Source organism: Leishmania panamensis (assembly GCF_000755165.1).
Source record: "Leishmania panamensis strain MHOM/PA/94/PSC-1 chromosome 26 sequence".
NCBI lineage: Eukaryota > Euglenozoa > Kinetoplastea > Trypanosomatida > Trypanosomatidae > Leishmania > Leishmania panamensis.
In genome coordinates, this window is record NC_025872.1 from 42,792 (window position 1) to 64,401 (window position 21,610).

At 58.4% G+C, this 21,610-nt stretch overlaps 9 protein-coding genes across 9 annotated transcripts, besides 1 other annotated feature; all 9 read right to left on the bottom strand.

The window, feature by feature from the left end:
• Window positions 1–618: 618 nt before the first annotated feature.
• LPMP_260180 (hypothetical protein) lies at window positions 619–1,104 on the bottom strand (the record flags this gene model as incomplete). The annotated part of the gene is made up of 1 exon (XM_010701537.1): window positions 619–1,104. One exon carries the CDS (start codon window positions 1,102–1,104, stop codon window positions 619–621), a length of 486 nt encoding a protein of 161 aa, XP_010699839.1.
• Window positions 1,105–2,096: 992 nt separating this feature from the next.
• LPMP_260190 (hypothetical protein) lies at window positions 2,097–2,774 on the bottom strand (the record flags this gene model as incomplete). The annotated part of the gene is made up of 1 exon (XM_010701538.1): window positions 2,097–2,774. One exon carries the CDS (start codon window positions 2,772–2,774, stop codon window positions 2,097–2,099), a length of 678 nt encoding a protein of 225 aa, XP_010699840.1.
• Window positions 2,775–3,396: 622 nt separating this feature from the next.
• Window positions 3,397–3,857: a repeat region.
• An 870-nt stretch (window positions 3,858–4,727) lies between these two features.
• On the bottom strand, window positions 4,728–5,948 carry LPMP_260200 (eukaryotic peptide chain release factor subunit 1, putative; the record flags this gene model as incomplete). Its single annotated transcript, XM_010701539.1, has 1 exon — window positions 4,728–5,948. The coding sequence occupies one exon, from the start codon at window positions 5,946–5,948 to the stop codon at window positions 4,728–4,730; it is 1,221 nt and encodes a 406-aa protein (XP_010699841.1).
• Window positions 5,949–7,044: 1,096 nt separating this feature from the next.
• SIR2 (NAD-dependent silent information regulator 2, putative) lies at window positions 7,045–8,175 on the bottom strand (the record flags this gene model as incomplete). The annotated part of the gene is made up of 1 exon (XM_010701540.1): window positions 7,045–8,175. The coding sequence occupies one exon, from the start codon at window positions 8,173–8,175 to the stop codon at window positions 7,045–7,047; it is 1,131 nt and encodes a 376-aa protein (XP_010699842.1).
• Window positions 8,176–8,771: 596 nt separating this feature from the next.
• On the bottom strand, window positions 8,772–9,716 carry LPMP_260220 (hypothetical protein; the record flags this gene model as incomplete). Its single annotated transcript, XM_010701541.1, has 1 exon — window positions 8,772–9,716. One exon carries the CDS (start codon window positions 9,714–9,716, stop codon window positions 8,772–8,774), a length of 945 nt encoding a protein of 314 aa, XP_010699843.1.
• Window positions 9,717–11,318: 1,602 nt separating this feature from the next.
• LPMP_260230 (hypothetical protein) lies at window positions 11,319–12,455 on the bottom strand (the record flags this gene model as incomplete). Its single annotated transcript, XM_010701542.1, has 1 exon — window positions 11,319–12,455. One exon carries the CDS (start codon window positions 12,453–12,455, stop codon window positions 11,319–11,321), a length of 1,137 nt encoding a protein of 378 aa, XP_010699844.1.
• Window positions 12,456–13,616: 1,161 nt separating this feature from the next.
• Window positions 13,617–14,165, bottom strand: LPMP_260240 (translation initiation factor eIF-4e-like protein; the record flags this gene model as incomplete). Its single annotated transcript, XM_010701543.1, has 1 exon — window positions 13,617–14,165. The coding sequence occupies one exon, from the start codon at window positions 14,163–14,165 to the stop codon at window positions 13,617–13,619; it is 549 nt and encodes a 182-aa protein (XP_010699845.1).
• Window positions 14,166–15,026: 861 nt separating this feature from the next.
• LPMP_260250 (hypothetical protein) lies at window positions 15,027–18,347 on the bottom strand (the record flags this gene model as incomplete). Its single annotated transcript, XM_010701544.1, has 1 exon — window positions 15,027–18,347. The coding sequence occupies one exon, from the start codon at window positions 18,345–18,347 to the stop codon at window positions 15,027–15,029; it is 3,321 nt and encodes a 1,106-aa protein (XP_010699846.1).
• A 510-nt stretch (window positions 18,348–18,857) lies between these two features.
• On the bottom strand, window positions 18,858–20,690 carry LPMP_260260 (hypothetical protein; the record flags this gene model as incomplete). Its single annotated transcript, XM_010701545.1, has 1 exon — window positions 18,858–20,690. One exon carries the CDS (start codon window positions 20,688–20,690, stop codon window positions 18,858–18,860), a length of 1,833 nt encoding a protein of 610 aa, XP_010699847.1.
• Between the last annotated feature and the right edge of the window lie 920 nt (window positions 20,691–21,610).

Sequence of the window (21,610 nt, forward strand, 5' to 3'; positions counted from 1 at the left end):
GTTCCCCGTCATGAGGATGGCGTAGGTTTTCATAAAAAGATAGAGACACATGAGCACACATCCCATCGAACCTTTCCCGGAGTCATGGCAGGTGCGGTGATACCATGCAGTCCACCTCTCACTCTCGGGAGCGCTCGCGTTGTTGTACGCGCTTGTCCAGCAGCAGACTGGGCTACGTGCGGGTACTGCGCTAAAGAGAAACATACACGCACAGGTGAACAGGGAGGGCTGACTCACACCAATGCCCTTCTCTCTCACACTCTGTTTGATTGAACTGAGATTGACGTACTCGCTCTGCCCGTCGCGTAGGTCAGTTTTCCTTCGGTTAAGGGCATTCAGTCAAACGCAGGTCACTCGCAACAGGCAGGGGGAGGAAGAGTAATGGCATGTCTGATCGGCCGAAAGCACTGGGGCAATGATGATGACGGCACGAACATCTTCTGGATGAGATGGCCTGATGAGGGGGCTCGATGAGCAATAGTAGGCACCGGTGTATCTCGGTGCCCCTCTAGTGACACAACAGTAAGTACAAAAATCATAGACGGAAAGACACACCTCAAGTCACACATTAGGTCACGTCTTTGCGGCGTGCCTGGCACCCCGATGTGGCATTGGGCGTCACTTCGTCATCTCCTTCTGCGATTGACGATGTCCGATGCACTGCTGAGCAAAGCGGAGAACGAGGACGATCGGAGTTGAAACGAGGAACCACCCAATAGTTGCGTAGAAAATCATTCGACCACAGGAAGAGAGGAAGGTGGCATAGCCCACCTGGAGGGACTCCTGGAGCGCGTGGGCAGTGAAGGCGGTGACGTCCTCCTCCGTAAGAGACCCTACGAAGCGCGCAAACGAGGGGAGCAGCGCAAACTGGAGGGGAGTGCAGAATAGGTTTGCCGTAGAGCCAAGCACTAGCTCGGCTGTAGTGCATCGTACGTAATACCCAATCATCAGCGTGACCAGCGATGTCACGAGGGGTACCGGAAAGGTGCCGCCCAGCACACCAACAGACACGGCGACCAGCACCTCGGCCCATGTCAACTGTCTCAGCGGCATGAGCAGGCGCTCGCGCAGCGCCTGCGTTGTACACTGAAAAAAGCGACGCATGAGCTGAGAGCAGATCACGCAGAGCTACACAACTACTATTCCACTGCTGTACAACGAGCGCCACAGTATCGCGGACATACAGTCTGCAGCGCCGGCAATAATGGAGAGAAAGGCGACGCGGCGGCAAAAGCTCATCCGCTATGGAGTTGTTAGCGAGATAGGCGGGCCGTCCGTCTTTTGCCTTCCCAAATCGCTGAAATAGAGTCCCGCACTGGACACCGACGCAGAGGAGTCGAGAGAGAGGGAGCGAGAGAGCGAAGAGAGAAAGTGAATGGTGAAGAGGAACCGAGAAAAGATGCACAGGGAATGCCCTCCTCATGCATGCGCCATTCGTCGAACTCAGGCCATGAGGAATGACGGTCAGGATCACATTGGTGTCCCCTCCCCTTCACCTCAGACAAGCCCTGCCTGACGACCTGCAACGTCGGGCCCACGTGGACGGTGTTGTGGAGGAAGCACAGGAGTCGAGGTCCTCTCCTCTCCCACTTGAGGGTAGTGAGGTGCATCTGAAAGGTCCATACATGCCACAATTGTGCCTGTTTACCTGCGCGCGGGTACCTCATTCGATGCGGGCGTGTCCTGGCTCCTGCAGGGGCACATGACGCACTATACTCCGAGGAGGAAAGCAGAGAGAAGAAGAGAGACGGCCATTGATGTTTGATCCCTCTTCCACTTTACCTGTCGCAGGTGTGGTTTCCCTGCAGGCGCGCTTTGCCCTGTACTCCGCATTGCAGTGGAGCACAGACAACACAAGTGAATAGAGGCCCACAGCGACCTGAGCTGCACCTTTACAGAGGCACAAACAGAGTCCAAGGAGGAACACAAAGCCCTCTTCCTCGCCCTCGCAACACAGCACCAGAGGAGGCCGTGAAGAAGAGCAGAAGCACCTGTAGAATCGTCAAGCCGCTCGGTGCGATGGCACAGTGGCCGGGTAGCCAGCTCCGACATTCCTCTACTCCCGCTAACTCGTGGACCTCGCACTCTTGCCGTGGTCACTTCGCCTCCACAATCTCTCCCTTCTCCTTCATCTGCTTGCGCAGCCGCTTCTCAGACAAAATGTCGGCGGCCACCTCATCGCTCACCTCCTGCACCTCGACCACCTCGGGAATCCAGTGCATAAGCATTCGTTCAATGCCGCTCTTTAGGGTGATGTGCGACGACGGGCACGACTTGCACGCCCCTTCCAGCAGGAGGAAGACGGTGCCTTCGTCCATGTCGATGAAGCGAACATTGCCACCGTCAGCGCGCAGCATCGGCCGAATGCGCGTCGCCAGAAGCTCCTTCACCGCCAGTATCACTTCATCATCATCTTCGTTAGGCTCAGTATCGTCGTTATAACCCATCAACTCCGCTTCACCTGCCTCGGAAAGCACGTTTTCCTTGCTCTCTGCAAACTCAACAATCACCTCCTTAATGATATGCACCAAGGCGGCCCAGTCAGCTTGCGGGTCCTTACGTACGGTCACGTACTCGTCGGCCAGGAAGATGGCCTGCACCCCTGCCACACCGAAGAGGGCCTCAGCCAGCGGTGACTTGTAGGCATGCGCAGGGGAGGGAATGTCCATGGAAAACTCTGGCTTGAGGAAGGAAAAATCCATGGAGAAGAAGCGCAGGCAGTCTGGGTTCGGTGTCTCGTTGGTTTCGAGAACAAGAAAGCGACACTGCACCATACACGCAGCGAATGATGACCCGGCGGTTGCGCTAGCAGCGGAAAGAACAACACTGCAACTGAGAGAGTGGCGATACGCTGAGCTGCGCGGCAGGCGCGTGCTAAGAAGAGCGGTACCCCTAAAGTTCCGGACACCCGACAACGTCATCTGTACGCCCGGTCGCCTCAGCATTTTGTGTGTTTACAGCGAGGCACACGCCCAGACAGCAGTGGGGTACGAAGAAACGTGAATGCCCACCTAAGACGGTGGACGGTGTGCCACAATGAGAAATAAATGCCAAACAAAAAAAAAAGCAGCCAACAACGAGAGAGAAGTGGGGAGACGGAAACGACGTGAGAAGGGGTGGCGTCGTGCGCTCGCGTCCACTGGCCAGGGAGGACGACTGCGCACGGCAGCTCTGTACGCTTCGCAGCAAAGAGAGAGGGACAGAAGAAGGGAAGTCCTAACATGTACGTCAATGCAGCAAGCGCAACAATAAGAAAAGCTGCCGCGTGACGGAGATACGCAGGGCACCACCTGCAGCACCTCAGCCGGTCTGTAGGTGCTCAACAGTCTCTACACCACATGCTGCAGAGGCCCCACATATTCACGATCGATTTTGTTCTCCTTCAGCACGTCCATTCGCCCCGTGGTGCGAAGCAGCACTAGAGGCACAGCAGCGCAACGCGCTGACCCAGCCCACACGCCACACACACTCCCTCACAGGTTTCCCCACACCTGCCACCCCCAATGACGGGGAACACCTCAGTGCGTGGCATCCGGCGCCCAGGCTCCCCACACCAGCAGGCAGTGAGGACCGGCTGAGATGCGTTCCAGTCACGCTGGCACTCACCCCATCATGGGGATGGCACACGCACGTTCGTGCTCTTGCGGGACACCCCCCCCCCTCCGACGCCACCCAGAACGCCACCACCAACCCCCGCAGCGTTGCATCCGCCCTCAGCTCCCCGCGCCGCAGACGCGTGACGCTGTCACCACCAGACGTGGCTCGGGCACTGTTAGGGATGAGGAGGGACGGCCTGGCTTCCCCACACAGAGGGTGGGGACGCCTGGGCGCCGGATGCCATGCACTGAGGTATCCCTACTCACGTGGAAGAAGAGTCAGTGACCGAAAGGCACAACAACGCTGAGCCGAAGGATGGCGGTAGAAATAGCTGCACTTTGAGTCTTTAAAAAGACGAAGCTAGCAGCTGGTCGGCATGTGCGTTTGTGTGTGTGTGCGCCAACCCCTGAGGATGTGCAGACGGTGGTGCAGTCGGCGCAGATTGGGGCAGCTTGCACTGTACTGCGTGCCCCGCAATAGACCACCCGGACAGAACGCGTGTACGAAGAGCTCGAAAGGAACGAGAAAAACGTGTGAAACTGTGAGGATCAAGGGGAGGGACAGAAACTCCAAGAGACCACCAACATGAGACGGCAGAGGGGAGAGGGTCAGTGACGCCGCATATGTGGTGACTCACTGCGCACCAGTCAGCGGTGCATGTTCTGCATCGACACAAGCCAAGAAGCAGCGAATGTGAGGAGAAGCACGTAAGGTCCGATGTCTGTGTGGCACCTCCCTCCCCATCGTCCTTGCGATGTGCACGCATGCTCGCTAGGGCATCAGGCATCAGGCATCAGGGGCCTCAGATGTGGCTGAGACACCAAGGAGAGCGCACGAGTCTCTTTTCCGTCGCTCTTCGTCATCCGTATCACGTACAACACCCCAGCGAGGTTCGCGGAAAAAGAGAGGAGATGTTAGGCTGGGCATGTATATATCGCTCTGGGCGTGTAGACGAGGGAGCCCCATTATGCAGCTGTGTACCGGAGAATCAGAAGTTGTGGGCAATCGCTGAGGAAGGGGCCTGTGCAGCTTCGGGATGGAGATAAGGGGAATGAGTGATGAGGGAAAGTGGGGGGAGGCAAACACCGACCAGGCGCCAGGCGCCCCGTCCCCTTCAGTCCCGAGTCAGCTCAGACCGTCACACGAGAGGTCGCGTTCTCCCGAATAAACTCTTCCACCTCCTTGGAGGCCAAAAACTCGGGTACCACCTCCATCTCATCAATCTCAGGGCAGCTAAAGCGCAGCACCGCCGCGACGCTGCCCAGCTGCGTCAGCTGCTCACCGGTGACGTGCTTGCTAGAGAAGACGTGAACAGTTGATGATGCGCTCTGACGCACAAAATTCACAAGGGATAAGAAGAAGCGCCGCTCTGTCGGGCTTTCGGAGCGAAAAACATCATCGCTAATCATGAGGTCGCCAACAGCACCGGCCATCGCGGCGTAGTACACGCACTGCGGGGTATAGACGCACCTGTCGGGATCCCTGTTCATGGTGTCCTGGAACTTCTCCCACATGCGGATGTCATCAAGGCACTTGGTCGACTCCATACGCTGCGCCACGCCGGGGTCGCTGAGAGCCTCCTTGAGCCCACTGATCGTCGTCGATGACACCTTTACAAAAAGGAACTTGGAGAGGCTAAGGTGCACCTCGCGTAATGGGCCCTGGTCTGCGCGCTGGGTGGCTTCCTTGATGTAAGCGTAAAACTCCTCCCGCACATGGCCTGGCGAGCACAGCAGAACGAGCTTCGTCTTCTCGAAGTTCACATGTGTGACGAGGGCGTCGAGGGATTGCTTAAAAAAGCGTTCGATGCTCTTGTCGCGTGCTTTACCGTCGCCTTTGTGCTTCTTCGAGATGGTGACGTCGATCTTCGCTTTGACGTGCATAAACGACGGCGTGACGAGAATCACCTGAGCCTCGCCAAAGTTCATCAGCACGGCGGCCGTGTCGGCCTTGCCGCATTCGTCGCACGCGTTCTTCAGGCGATCCTCGCAGATCGAATCCCACTCCGACTTGGTGATTTTCACCTCCTGCGGCGGATTTGCGTGAATTGTGAGTGTATGATGGGCGCCTGTCTTTACAAAGCTATTCTCCTTCTTGGTCACACCCTGAATGCGCAGCTCGTCTGGCGTGAAGGTGATCTGCTTCACCTCGACCTCGAGGTTGAGCATCTTCATCTCCGCAGCGAGGGTGCCAAGGGCGTTCTCACGCGGAACTTTGCGTCGTGTTTTGGTGAGTACGAGGTCGCCTACGAGAATAAAGTTGTACAAGTGCCACAAATCTTCTGAGGTGCTGACCGAGACGCGCACCTCCACCGAGCCATCCGGGTGCGCAGACTTGCTCAAGAGACGCATTAGCGCCCGTCACAGCTAGCGGTCTGCGTGGTTGCCAGGCAACGCGTCAGCACACGCTGCGAGATCGCTAAGGCTCCAGAATGAAAAAAAAATGCGGATGGGAAGGTGGTGATGAGGAAGAGCGAAGTGTGGGACGATGATGCTTGCCTGTGCAATAGAGTGAGGAGGAGGGTATTTGTGCATATGTTCAGTGTAAGTGAAGTGAGGAGAGGAAGAGGGGCAGCCACAGCAAAGGTGCCCGATTTAGCGTTTGCTTCTCTGCAGTCGCATAGACGCACATCGCCAACCGACGAGGCGAGTAGGAAGGGGAGAAACGAGGCCGGAAAGTGACCAGAAGCGGAGTACACTAGAGAAAGAGAGGTGGTGGTAATCACCAAAGAAGGAAGCGAAACCGCACCGAGGCGTGCGAGGCCACACTCAACTAGGATGAGCATTGTGAGGACGTGTTGGCCCCCCCCCCCACAGACTTGGAGTGGTAAATGGACCCCCTGCCGCAGGAAATAAAGACAGCAAACCCCATCTCGCCCTCTCTGAGCCACGAACCAATGGAGAGCGAAAACTAGACACTGACCGTGGACGCGTAGTGGCGATGTTGTACGTCTCTATAAAACATAGTCAGCATCGACGCAGCAGTCACTGCCGCGTCATGCACATGTCGATGGGAGAGAGAAAGTGGTTGTGTGCACCTGTAGAGTAAGAGATATAGTTGGGGATTCGTACGCGTTGTTCGAGACGCTTAAGAAGGAGCTCCGTAAGGGCACATGTGGTAGCTCACGGTGCCGTCACACAACTGTTTGGCTGGGCCCAATCGTCCCACTCCCCTCTCTTTTTCCTTTTGCTGGTGCAACTCGATCGCACGAAAGAGAGGGGAGGGGAAGAGAGCGAGTTAGAGGGAGCAGCAATGATGCGCCGGTGGGTGAGTACATGAGAGCACCAGCATCCCTATTCTCTCCAAGAAACCCCTCCTCAGTGCGACAATCGGCGAAGAAATGGCTCGAAGCGAGGCTGCATGTGGCAGGTGTCTTTCCCTGATGTGCTCCGCTGCCCGCCTTACTGCATTCCGGCTCTCCCTTTAGTTACCACGTTAGCCGCAATTTCAGTTACACACTTCATGCGATACATTCCCTGCAGAAGTGGGTACCGCATCGACGGACTGCATTCGCTTTGCCAGCGCCTCGCTGAGACCCAGGTACTCAGCAAGCTTCACGGCACTCACTTGGCAGTCTCCGCGAAAGAGCACATCGCGGCAGACATCCGGGCGGACATCGTAGTCGCCGTACTGCCCATAGCCGTCGCTCGAGCTCGACGTCGACGCCTTCTCGGACTCCTCGTTCCGAGGCGAAGACGCCTCCTCCATCTCCCGCTCCACCTCACGCCGAGCCGATGCGGATGGAGATCGAGTCTGCGAGGATGGCGAGTCCCTCTTCTTGGCAGTCACGTCGTCGTGGAGAGCGCAGGGCGGGTCATCAGGAAAGCGGAAGAGGAAGCCGCCGACGCGTTCCCGATTCATGACGATGCGCGGGACAGACTTGGGCACAAAGCACGGCAGCATTGCAAACGGGTGCACCTGTAGCGATGTCCCGATGATGATAACGAGCTCAGCGATCGGGGCGTCGTGGTGCAGCGCGTCGAAGAACGCGTCTGGCAGACATTCACCGAAGAATATAACGTTTGGTTTCGCAATGCCGCCGCATGTAGAGCAGCGGGAGACAACACCACTCATCGCCTCCAGGTAGTTCTGCTCAATGTTGTACGGCGTGTGGCAGTCGATGCACGCAGCTGCCGCGAAAGAGCCGTGCGCCTCGACAAGGAGATCTGACGACACGCCCGCTGCCCTCTCCAGTCCATCGATGTTCTGCGTGCAACAGCGCAGCAGACGGCCCTCGTCTTGCAGCAGTCGGATGAAGTGGTGTACCGCAGTGGGCTGAAAGTGACCCGGCCACAACTTCATCTCCTTGGCGATGGAGTAGAATATCTCCGGCTTCTCGCGCAGCAGCGTCAACGAGAATGCATCAGTTGGATCTTCGAGGTTGTACTTGCCGAGGTTCGCGTAGAGCCCGGTATCAGGCGAGCGGAAGTCTGGGATGCCGGCAGCCACGCTGGCGCCTGCTCCGACAAGGACGAGAATGCGCCGCACATCCTTTTCGTTGATGTAGCGAGCAACGCCCGCTAAGGTTGGCTCTCCGAGGACGTGCTCCTGAGGTGGCGCTATCGGCGACGTTGCCATCTCCAAACTGCGCGGAGTTCGCTTATGAGCAGCTCCGAACGTGAGTAAGTTGCACTCCGAAGCACGTAGCGAGAAGGACAAGAACGAAGATGACGCGTCACCTCCACACGTCGAGAAGAACGCGTTACTCCGCTACCACAGAGAAGGCGGCGTGGTTCAGAAATGGCGTGTTGGGTGCAGAGAGAGAGAGAAAGAGTAGAAGAGGAAAGTGTTTGGGGGAAGGAGCGCGACAGGGAGAGACTACTGGCATGCTCAAGACTTGAACACAACAAGATTAAGGACCGCCAAATGAAAAAGGCGGAGTGGGGAGAGGCAACAAATTCGACTCTCAGTCAGACACTCGGTAGCACACCTGCTAGGGCAGCCAGCAGATCGATGGATAAGCTCCTGTCCTAGACCCTGGAGGAGAGAAATGAGCGCGAGAAAGAGACGTTTCTTAGGGGAGCACCGCTAGAGGCGAGAAAGTGGCGGCGGCTTGGCCGAGGCAGAGACGTGAAAATGGAGGAGACGCGGCAGCAGTGGTGGCGCAGCTGCTGTTTGTACACTCTCTCAGACACCGCCCAACGACTGAGAATGAGCGATGCAGCGTGTTACTGCTAGCAGTGCTTCAGAATGGCGTTGCGTACCACTGTCTCGCTGTGATCAAGGCACCATGCATGCGGTACTCCCGCATCTTCTTCGAGCACGTAGGCACCGAGCTGCGGGCAAATGCGCTTGATCTCCTCCGCGTACGACAGTGGCGCCCAGCCATCATTCTGGACGTAGTACAAGATCAGCCGCTCCTGCACATGACGCAGGAGAACTGCATCAGGTTGCAGCAGCATGCGGAATTCGGTCATCGCCATGTAGAGCGAGTTCATCAGGCACCAGCGATGACAATGGTGCGCCAGGGCTTCTGCAAGAGCGGGTGAGAGCTTCGGCTCCCATCTGGCGATGAGGAGATGGCGCAGTTTGTACGGCAGTAGCTCCAGTAGCGCGGCACCCATGGCAACACAACATTGTGTCACCGTGTTGCTAAGGTAGAAGAGACGGCGTCCGTTCGGGGAGTCACGCAGGTGTGAAATGACGGGGCACAGCCCGAAGCACTTCTTGATGGATGCGTATCGAGCCCCCATTTGCAGCGCGACGAAGCCGCCGATGCTGTGTCCGCCAACGTAGATATTTCTCTTGTACTTGAGCTCCGTGTTTTTGTTGATAAGAGTGGCGACAAAACTGTCAGCAATGTCCATCTGCTCCGCCAACGAGAAGACGCGACCCTTGTTGAGCTGGGTGAGGCTGTGACCCGCGTAGCCCATCACGAGCACGTCAAACTTGTTCTTTTCGAGGCACGCGCACATGGGCTCGTAGAACTGCACGAGTCCGGGGTTACCAGGGAAGAAGACGAGAACCTTGCGGTTGGAATTGGGGAGTTCGCAGCCACCATTTGAGCTCTCCACAGTCGTTAGGTACTGCAGCAGGTTGGAAGAGCTCTGCAGTACGTCCACCACGACACCACCGGCCACTGGCGCCTTCCACGCCACAATCGTGTTAGGGGAAGACATCACTGATGAAGGACTGAAGGTGAACGGGAGGACCAACACATATGGCGAGCGTCGCACAGGCGAGAAGTGCGGCAAGACGCGAGGAGGAAAAAGAGGCGGAAAGCGAGGCGGACACAGTGCAGTACCGCGGTGGGTCAACGCGCGCTCAGAGAACGGTGAAACACCGCCACCACGGTGGGCGAAAGAAAAACACACGAGGACAGGAGAGAAGACGCGATCACGCCGATATCAGCGGCGCCACGGTTTGTGTGTGCGTGTGTGGAGGGGTGGGGTGTGGTGGGGTACCCCTCCGCTTCGCTCGGCCCTCACTTTGATGTGAAGCGATAGAGAGAGAGAGGAGCGTGGAGGCGCTACCTGTCGAATTGTGAGCGCGAGAGAGGACAGGGCGCACAGTAAAGAAGAGTGAGGCGGATAGGTGAAAAGCGATGAAGAGTTGCTGAGGCGTAAGCAGAAGCTGGGGGAGGGCGCTAAGCGAAAAAATTAAGGACACAGAAGAAAGTAGTGCGAAGGAAACCCGAAAAAGTGGGGCACTGTCGCGATCACTTTGAAAACACACGTGCACACAGCGCACATACCCGCGTAAACCAGCGAGGGGGGAAAAAGGAGTATAAACCCTCCAATCTGTGACTCAGCCTTTCAGTAGATTGAAAAGTTCGGATACGAGCCGCGGCAGAACGGAGGAGAGGCAAGGCGGACGTACTTGGGTGGCTAGTGCCCTAAGTGTGTGGACAAGTGCTTTCAAATAACTCCAGCAAACGGCCGCTTTACGATGTGATTGGCTTCTTGTGAGGGCATACGGTAGTGCGTCGCAGAGAAAGTCTCACGCATGCGCCGAGACGCTGACACACCGCCAGTTGACGAGAGGCGCTGGCCCGCAGCACTGTGCGCGCGCAAGACAAGGCGAAGCAAAAACATTGAGAGGCACCGCACAAGCGCACGTCAGTGGAGAAGGGAAAGAGAGGTCGATAAGGTAAAGATGCGAGGAAGACCCCGGCACGCGACAATATGTCCCTCGCACGCACACGCCACTCGGCGTGCAAGCGTGGAAGGACTTGGCTGATGGAGACACACACAGATAGAAGCACAGAGCGCACTGAGGCTAATATACGAGGGAAGTAGAGAGTGGCTGCACCAATGCCTCTCCCCTCTCTCTCTCGGCACTTTTTTGAGTGCTGAGGCGCCTACTGCGGAGGCAGAGACAAGAGACCGCATGGCCGGCAGCCCCTGCCCTTCATCCGCACACACCGAATCCCACCCATGTCTGCTCTTCGGTTTTGCTGAGCCAACTCCTCTACGGGTAGTGCGCACGCCTGTGTCTCAGTAGTAGTGAGCGAATGTCCGCGTGTCATGCCGAAAGAAAATAGAGAAGCGCTTCGCAACATATTCCGCGGTAACATAACGCGAGAGGCAGAGGAGCACCGCCGTGACGCAGACAAGGAAAAACCACTGCATGATGAAGGAGGCAATACTCAAAGTAGAGATCAGAGAGAACAGCGAAAGGGAGAATGCCGACAAGGTGAGAGCTGTCGACTTCGATCCTTCGCGGGCGTCGCTGAAACCGGCGTTGTCCTCCCCCTCCCCCCGCCCACCTCTTCAACACGGTCACAACGGTGCAGCAGCTTCACAACTGCGGTCAAGGCGTCGCAGCGCTGTGTGCTTGAGCTCCACAAGTTCCTCGTACGTCAGCTGAGACAGCACAGAGCACCGAGTCGAAGGCGACAACCCCCGCCTTGGAGCATCACGAGGTGAGGCAAGCGTTACAGGCACCGCTGGAAAGGACAGTGCCGCTGAGCGAGTCGGGGCCATCCGCACTCCAGCTAGCAGCGCTCCGGTGGAGGGCTTTTGCCACTGAACAGCGCGGAGAAGCGGGGCATACACCGCCGTGAGGTACGACTCCAGCAAGCAATCCTGCTCGAGTCCATCCGGGTCGCGTACCATCAGCGTAGAGCTCTGGGGAGACGCAAAGCCGATCCACACAGGGCGATCGACCATGAAGAGGTCGTCTGACCCAAGGCGAACAACGCTCACTTGAGGAGGAAAAGCGCACTCGAGAAGTAGCTGTGCGATGGCCACGTCCTCGGCTCGCTGAATGCCGTTGGACGAGGTGCACCTGTACTCTGCGGCCGTTGGGGAGAGCAGCCCTTTGTGCCTTCGCTGCACTTCAGCGAGCTCTGCATAGGCGTCGGAAGCGGAGCTAGACGTAGTCCTCAAAGCTGAGGGAAGCACAGCACCGTTGGGTAACGGAAGAGCGCGCGTCTCGTTGAGCTGATACCACGCCAGAAGCGAGAGTAGCTGTGCGACCTCGCGCTGAAGTCTCGCACATTCGGTGCGTAGTGCATCGAATTCTCCAGCTTGGCGACCAGTGTTTGCTTCAAGGGGGGCGCACAGCGATGATGACACTAGCGGCGCTGCCTGCGGCAACGCAGCGTTGGGGGCGGGTGGAGGTGATGGTGAACGGAATCCGAGCAGGTGCAGCGCCGCTCGCTCCTCCTGCGCAAACCTGCGCTTGTAATCCACTTTCACTTCGACAAAGCGTCTGTGGAGTCGCACTGTATCAGCCCAAAGGCGGCGCATGTGCTCAGCTGCGCTCGAAGCTGCCGCGACGACATGGACGTCAGCGCACGACGGCTGTGTTTCACATACAAGCCGTGTCTGGCGCCACTGTCTCTCGTACGCCTCCTCCAGCGCCCGAAACGACGCCTCTGTGAGAGGAAGCCTCTCTGCCCCCTTTGACTTCATGTGCGTTGCTGCTAGAGCGTGTCGCCTCTCAGTGAGGGGGTCTGCCTGTGGACGTTACTATGCAGTGTACAGATCTGAGGGGACCTACACGCAAAGGTGTGGTGCATCTCGCAGATTTGGTGTTGGAGAAAAAATGAGCGGTGGTGTGACAGACAAGGGAGCGAGAGAGAAGCCCGCAAAAAACACGCATGCACGAAGTTCGGCGGTTCCGCTGGCTATTCTAATGTGTTTGGGTATCTTCGGTGACAGGCAGGTAGCGCAAAGGTGCAGGTCGGTGAGTTGGCGATTGTACGGTGTCGCGTTGCTGTATGAGAGATTGGGCTTCTCTGGTTGCGTGCCTGTCGGGGGGCGCCAGCAACCCAACGCGGGCTCTTGGCGTAGCTCAGCCATAGTACGAGAAAAGATCGAGATGAAGTTCAGAAGTTGCCCGCATACGCTGCTCCTGCTGCGGCATGTAGTGCAGCGATCCATTAGCGCGAAAGCCTCTGTCGGCGTGTAAACCACGCATGCTACAGGCATCAACAGGCACAGAGCAGTAAGCGAGTCCGCAGAGGAACTACACGGCGATCGTGTAATTGGACAGACATGGCACCTAGGCCCGCGAAAAGGAGAAGCGCAAGCCTCATTTTCACAGCAGTGTTCATTACGGCGCTGACACGCATTCAAGAGTACCCCCCCCCCCTGCACTCGTGGTCACTGCTTCGTTCCTTTCCAAGCCAGTGCCGAGTGCCTCCCGGCCCACGTGTGTGTGAGTGCGTGTAGGTGTGTGTGTGTGGGGGGGGGGGAGAGGGCGTGTGGGTGTCAGGGAGGTTTAAATCAACATCGTTCGTGACTTCTCTGTTTGCTCTTTCCTCTTCGTTCGTAGAGCTCCACGTCCACGACACACGGCGTCGTGCGTGAGCTTTAACAACAGTCACGCAGCAACGCCCACAAAAGCGATAGAGAGAAAAGGAGGAAGGGAACAGGGAAAGAGAGGGATTGGCTATCCACGTATGTGGTTGCTCCTCTTGCCCTTTTCCTTCTCCCGCATGTCAACCGTTCTAGCACAGCCACACGGCTGCCATCAAGATAGCGGCTACTCAAACACAACGGCACCACCACTAATTTTCTTACATACGCCTGTGCCCATATGAATGCATCCACGTTCAGGGGTATCTCGTCCTACTTGAACGGGCGAGCACTGACCGTGATGCCGGGGATGGTGGACAGAGTGGACACGAGGTACTTCTCCATGGCCGCGTTATGTGGACTTTGGTGAGCCCATACTTCAATGCGCACGGATTCCTTGTACATTACGCTGCCCTTGTGGCCAATGCGCACAATGTCGCACGGGGATTCACCCTTACAGGCGTCACGACCAATGGCTTCCCCCAGGACAACCGCAACAACGTACGTCATGGCCTCGCGGCACTGAGTCTTTGTCTTGCAGAAGATGGAAAAGCGCATGCCACCTGGAAAGCTCTCAAACTGCGGCTCGATCTTGTTTCGCGAGAAGACTAGGTTGTCATCGTTCGGGAGGAGTGTGATGGGTGGCAGCGTGTTAATGGTGCTGTACACCTCCTCTATAGTGGAGACATAGCCGAGCTCTTTGGTCTCATGCTCGTACTCGTTGCCCTTCGAGGCAGGGATGTAGAAGATAAACCACTTGTCCTTAAGCGGGTGCAGCGGGGTCGATGGGATACTCTCCTTCGTGAAAGTGCTATCTGCCATAGTGGCCAAAAAATAGATGTCCGCCGTTGAGGTTGTGTATGCGTGTAACTGTGGTGGACTGGGCCCACGCATGAGGACAGAGGACAACAACGATGCAGAGGTTGTGGATAGAGGAACCCGGCGGCACTGCAACAGTGATCCAATTGACCTCTGCGATGCGTGTGTGGGAGGGTGGGGGGGGGGGGGAAGGAGGGGGAGAAAGAAGCAAGATGCGGCGAAAGGGAGCAACAACACATGCAAGACAACACACTCAACGAGTAAGACCACAAATTGAAGGTGCAGACACACACACACACGCTACGTTCTCGCTATGTCCGTGGCGCGGAGGCGGCACAAGAAGCGTACATGAGAAGAGGAAAGCAGGAAAGAATTGAAGAGAGCCCCCAGGAGGGAGGAGGAGGAGGAGAGAGGACAGTACGCATGGCAAGCAGCAAGAGAATGCGCGTGTGTGCTGGGCCGGTGCGGGCGTCGTGTGCATTCGGCATCACAGTAAAACACGTCAGGCCGACATGTTGGCTGCAGTGCAATGCGGCACTGAAGCGGCACGTGCAGCATTGCAGCACTGCCTCAGACCACATCCGCGTACGCACACACAAACCACGAGAGAGACAAGTGAGGAAAAGAGGCCGGTGAGTGAGTGCCACAGCCGAATGCGCAGGAAGCACACGTCACGCGTCACTTCGTTCCACCGCTGTCTGTGGGCCACTCCCTCTCCTACGCCAAGCCAGTAGGCGGCGTTTGAACACCTTTCCTTGCTGTGGTTGCGTTTTCATACGTTACTCGGCGAAGTCGCGTCTCAGCTCTGGCACGCGCAGGCTCGAGAAAGGAAAGTCATCTGCCACTGCAGCAAGACCAGAACGACTACCATCCAGAGTCGAGGGAAATACCTCGCAAGAGCGCTAGCATCTCACGCCCGTGTTGCTGAATTACCGCATCATGCAGGTCCACCTCCACCGCGGCGTTCAAGGCGTGTGCCGTCACACTCGCACTGCTCTCTACGAGAGGCCTTCCGCGATACGACGACATGGCAGAGGCGAGTGTTTGAAGGGTGCCAATGTCCACCTCCGACACCGCGGGCAGCGTGGCACCAGAGGTCTGGCACAACGACGCAACCACTTTGCCCAATGTCGCAGCGCACGCAGCCTTCGCCATTTCGTGGCGTGACAGTCGAAATACGTCGCGGCACAGTTCACAGATCTCGAAGATGGGGACGTGTGGCTGCATGGCCAGAGCGTAGGCGCCAATAAAATGCAAGGCCGCCACCTGGACGAACGCGTCTTGCGTGCTGTGGCAGAGAGCGACGAGAACCTCGTAGAGGGAAGTGTGGCGCTTACGCCGCATTGTATCGTCAAGGTTGCGCAGTGTGCAACCGTCCTCGTCGTAGTCCGTCCATGAGAGAAGAATGTCGAGCACACGCACGCGAAGCCGGCACCATCGCGATGCTGCGGCAGCCTGGGTAGCGCAGTTGCACCCGGTAGAGGCAGCCAACCACGACGGCAGGCGGTCCTCTGTCAACACAGACCACATCACGTCTGCCATGTAGCTCGAGTCCTTGGAGTCGAAGCGGTACATCCCCAGCCATGTCACGCAGTGAACAGCCCGCAACGCGGCGCCGATGTCGTCGGCTTCAAACAGTGCGCGCACAAGGAGTTGCAGCAGGAGTCGGCTAGAGGCGTAGAGGGGCTGTGGATCGGTCACAGCAAATACCAAATCGTCGACGCGGTGGGCAAGCATCGTGAGAGTCACAGCAACGTTCACCGCAGCTCGGCTGTCCAGCGCGGCCCGAAGCCTCTCCGCCAGTTGCAGCCACTCTGCGCGAATCGCAGTGATCACCTCGCCTTGTCGGCGGCTGTTGTCGTCTGGGAGCTGCGCCACTGCCTCGGAAGACGTCAGGCACGCATCAATACGTTTGAGACAGGCCTCCAGCGCTTGCCCGGCGCGGGCGGTGAGCGGCAGCAGCGCGTTGCCACCGTCTACCACCGAATGACACACTTCGCTACTGTGGGTGGGGTTATTCAACACTGTGAGAGACGCAAGTATGCTGCGGGTGCACCGCTGCAGGCGAGATAGATTTCGCCGCCGCTCCGCTGCAGTGCCGCCTCCACAGAGATGCGACTCAACGTTCGCTGCTGAGAGAAGGTGCTCCATCAGCCCCAGAGCCCACCGGTATAGCACACCCGAAAGCCTCAGCATGCGGCCAAGCAGCTCCAGTGTGGAGGCGAGAGAGACGTCACGAGCGCCGAAGAGAGCTTCTGGCGACGCCTCCAACGAAAGGCGCTCCAGTACAGCAACCAGCGGAGAAGAGTCCACCTTCGCCGTTGGTGCATCAACGAGCGATGTTGTTGCCAACGTGGAGGACATCGTTTCCGTCAGCCGTGGCACCGGTGGCACAGCCACGTCCTCCACACCGGCAGCGAAGAGCTCCAGGTGGCATGTCTCCACCATGACATCGACGCACGCTTGAACAAAGTCAGGCGTGGTGGCGGCGACATCCAGTAGGAGCCACTGTAGCCCAGCCGCAAGATACCCGCGCCGACAAACGCGCCCTGCGTAGCGCAGACGCGACTGCGCATCGTTCACTTGCATGTAGTACTGTGAACGCGCCTCGCCGCACGCGCTTACCAAGGCACGCGCGCACACCTCGTAGAGCGACGGGTTTGACAGCAGCTCTGTCAAGAGGCGGCGCAGCGTCGCTGACAACAATGGAGACACAAACTGCGCCGCCTTGCCTTCTCCGTCGACGCTGCCAGAGAGAAGAGCACAAATGCTCAAAACACCTGCAGCAGTGGCCGGCAGCACCTGCGCAATGACCCCGCAACCGGCGCCCAGCGAGACTCCTTTGAGGAGCGACCTCAGGCGAAGGAGCGCGGCGATGGTCTCGCCCTCCGTGACGAGGGTGTCGCAGCGCAGGGCGAGGCAGCCAAATCCAGGTGAGAGCACATACTTGTTCGTGTAGAAGAACTGTCGATAGGCACGCGGAAAGTCTTGCCTGCTGCGAGGTGGAAGTCGCACCAGCGCATTCAGCAACACTGTGAGGACGAGGTGCAGGCGCTGCTCTAGTGTCTCGGCAGGCAGCCGAAGGTGACCTGCACCGAGGCGCGCCAGGAAGCGAGGCCGCACCGCAGTCGCCGATGCTGACGAGACAACTGAGGTGGCGTCAGCGTGCTCCTCGAGGAGCGCAAGTAACTGTGGGGCAAGCAGTCGCACGTGGTCCTCGACCGACAACCCGGTCGTCACGTGCGTCACAACAACGCTCAAAGCGCCTTCTTCTTCGCCTTCCGCCGATAAGGAGCTGCGGTCACCAACAGCCTCGTCTAGCTGCTGCTGCTGCCTCCACAGCGTAACAACTGGCGACGTCAGTAGCTGAACCAGCAACTGCACTGCCTCACCTGCCATATCAGTCTGCACCCTGTCGTTCAGCAGAAGCACGCGCAGTAGCGCTCGCACACCGTTAGGCCGCGTAAGCACGAGACCGGTCAACGTATCACTGAGGAGTCGCTTATGACTGGCGAATCGCTCCTTCGCAAACAACTCAGCGGCGATGTGGTTCTCCGTGAGGTTTGTACGTTGTGGTCCAGGCAGAGTGCTAGGGATCGTGGACAGTGCGGCGGCGGCTGCCGGCGGTGCACCCGGCACGCCTGGATCAAGCAGAGGATAGAGCGCCTGCAGTACAATGTGCAGTGGAAGAGTCGCACTCGACCAGCATGTGTACAAGAAGATGAGTCCGCAAAAGCGACGCTGCGCAGCACTGACGTAGACGCTGGAGGCATTTGCTTCGTTTCCTGCCTCTTCGCACCCAGGCGGCAGCGACGGGACAGTGTAAGTGGTAGGCAGCGACGCCGGATCCAGCAGGTACACACAGGCGGCCAACACATCCTGGGTGTAGGAGGTCATGACGAACCATGCCTCAGCCGAGGCAGGCGGACGCGCATCTGGTGAAGGTGCGGCGTCGACTCCAGGCAGCGATCTGGAGGAGCCATGCGATTTGGCGCAGTAGAAGGGTAGGTAGAACTCTCTGTAGAGCTTGTAGAGGCTGGTGTACACGACCATCTCTGTCTGTGGGCTGTCGGCGAGGAGGGCGGACCGCAGGTGTCCCCGCAGCTGGAGAACGCCCTCGTGGAGGGAGCTCAGGTGGACAACAGAGAGTTCATCTGCAACTCTGGTGCAGGAGCTTGTGTCCATCTCCCTGCCGCATCCCGTGCATCCGTCGCGCGACTTGTATCCCCCGTGAAGGAGAATAATGGAAAGAAAGAGACTGATTGGGCGGGGAAAGAGGTGCCGAGGGGATGAAGTTCCGGCGGAAGAGAAGAAGGGAGTGATGGCGGCGCACGTGCAGGGAAACAGCGCACGCTACGGTGAGGGAGAGCCGCGTCTGCGCCTCGCATGGGCAAGTGGCGGGGGTGGGGAGGGGGGAAGCACAGGAGCACAGAGTTAGCTTTGTTGCTTTAGCCAATGACGCACGAGTCATTTTTTTTTTCGGCTACTCGAAGGAGAACGGGTGTAGAGGCGACGTTCCAATATGCCCCTCATTGGCCACCACGCACCTCCGCGCACCGCAAATGCAGACGTAAAGCACACTGTTTTTTGTCTACGCTCTCAACTGTCCATTTGTGCGTCGACTCGGCCCAGGCGAGCACTGCAGACCTACGCGCGCAGTAGCGCACGCCAACACATCACTCCGCCTGGCCCCTCTCAGTCTGTACCACAGCGGCAACGCTCCTCCTCCTCACGCAGCTCCACCAAATCCTCAAGCCAAACTTTTGGAGTCACCTCAAAGCCGGCTGCGGTGTAGAGACACGTCGGGTCCTCCTTCGCTCTCACCTGCAGTGCGCTAAGATCGTCGAAGCGGTCCTCCTCGATGAACATCGTACACAGCGCCCTCCAGTAGGGGTAACTTTTGTGTCGGAGCGAAACCCGCGCGTGCTCGCCTGCCAGTCGACGCGCCTCCACCACGTAGGGCACCATCTTGTCCGCCATTAGCAGCTGAACAGACGTCACCATGTCCTTGTAGATGCGAGGAATGCCCACCAGCGGTACCAGTGACGGGTTGGCCGGCTCCCGTCGTAGCAAGTAGGCAAGGATATCGTCCTCCTCTTCCCAGTTAGTGGCCAAGAAGCTGCGCGTAAAGGCGTCGACGCCCATCAGAGAGAACATGACGAGTGAGCACAACTCCAGGAGCTCCCCGAGACACTGCAGTGGGAAGATGAGCGATGCGCACAGGTACGTGCACACACTGGAGTGGGACGATGGCGACGCCTGTGGCGCTGATGACGTCACTGTTTTCGCTAGCTCGTCCATCCGCGTCTTCAGCTTTCGGCGCTGCCGCTGCCAGTGCGAGCTGTCGGCGTCAAAGGCCCCATGACCGAAGCAGTACTGGCCTAGCTCCGGCGCCTCACCCATCAGAAGTGGAAGAAGAAGCTTTGAAACGACGGTGTACATGGGCGGCGCTCCGTCCAGCTCATGGCCATGGATCTTGTCTAGCTTTCGCACCACACCCAACGCCAGGTGAACCACAGCGTTGCTCCTCGCGTAGTTTGGGAAGATGGCTCTGCCGCCACTGCGGTACACATCCGCAAGCAAGTACCAATCAAACTCCTCCACCTCGTCGAGCTTACTCAAAGCCTGATCGCGCCACTGCGCGCTCGCTGCGTACCAGCCTACCAGCGACGCCATCTGCCGTGCCGCCGCGCGGGTCTCCTCCAACGCCTGCTTGTGCACTGCCAGCAGCTCGCGCAGCCTCAGCAGCTGCTGCCGCATTGACTCAGACGTGACGCGCTGGTCGTACAAGGTGCTGAACAGAACGTCGTTGCGGTCGAGCAAGTTCCACAGAAGAAGGCGCGCGTAGGGGGAGAGGCCTTTGAGAGAGCCGTACGCATCCAGGTGCGTTGTGAGCACCACATACGCGCGGTGCAGTAGCTCATCATCCACCATGAAGTCGTCCGCTGCGAAGGTGGCCGCCTTCTTGGGCAAGGAAAAGATGCGGTACTCGTCCAGCGCTGGTTTGCGCTTCTTCGGCTCCGAAAGCTGGATCACTGTGTTCACCTCGGTATGTGGGTGAAATCGGGGCAGCACCACCTCGAACCCGGCACGCTTGCACGAGCCTTCCTCCACCGAGCGCTTGTCGCCCTCGTAGCGCGCCGGCATCGGCATCACGAGCGACGTTCGCTCACTGTACGAGTAGCCCTGCACGTCCTCCTCGAGGAGCACCTCGCCCAAGTAGCTCGCCAGCGGGCCGAACTCGGCCTCCGGGAAGCCCTGCTCCTCCAGGAGGCGCTGCAGAGACCGACAGAGCACCGCGGTCCCACCATCGGCAGCACCCCTGACGCACCCCTGCAGCATCGCCAAGAAAGCCTCCGTGTACATTTTAAATCTCGTCGCGGACTGCGCGCGCTCCTCCTCCGTGAGGTGCCGCCTCGCAACAGTCCAAATGACTTCCACGGAGGACGCAAGACTGTCCAGCATAGCGGGCCGCGCCTCCGGTGCCGCCTTGACAAGGGCCAGGCAGGCGCCGTGGATCTCGTGCATCAGACGATAGAAGAGCACGATGCTCACATCGCTCCAAAGAAAGCTGCCAAAGCTGGTGGCGCCTTCTGACTTTGAGGATGGAGACGGTGGCAGACTTGTCGACATCGCAGCAACGGAGGCGCCTACGGTTGACGCAAGATCGTCGGCCGACGCAGCCGCGGCACTGTCACGGTCACGTTTGCGCGACATGACGCGAAGAAACGCCAACTTAGTGACACTCGCGGTGCTTGTCGCGATGGGGTGCGGTACGTATGTGCGTCTGTATCCTTTGGTGAAGGGCAGAGGGGTGCAGACAGAGGCGCGGGAGACCCCCTTGGAAGCGCTGTGTAGAGTCAAACGAGGTGATGTACTCGAGGTGGCGGCATCGACGCTCTTCTTGACGTCCGCCTTCCTCTGTAGCACACGCCCCGCCTTGTCAGTGAGTGTGGGTGCGCTTCAGCTGAGCTGAGACCGTAGAGGCGCTCGCATCGGAGCGGCGAGAGCGAATAGGGAGGAAAACATGAGAAGTAAAGGAGAGGCGCTGCAGACGCCATTGCGTTCGACGTAAACCCAGGCGGGGTCTAGTGTACGGTGAGGGCGTGGGTAAAGAGGCAAAATCAGCTTGTTCATTCCTCATCCCCCTTCATCGCCTGTACCACACCTGTTGGTGGCCCTGAATGGGGGAGGGGGGGTACAACCAAAGGCGCCACGTCTTCTCAATTGAGAGAGAGGGACGGGGCGGGCAGTGACTCTCCGCATGCATCCGTGAGTGGCTCGTTTTAGAGAGGAGTCTTCATGTTCAGCGTTTATGCCACCACAGGAAGCCAACAACAGAAGCTGGGAAGCCCCGCAACGGCCTCACTGGCCCCGGGCGTCGGCTGCTCTGTGGCAGATAGAGGGGGGAAGACCCAGTAGAGGAAGAAGATCAAGCCGCAGCAGGG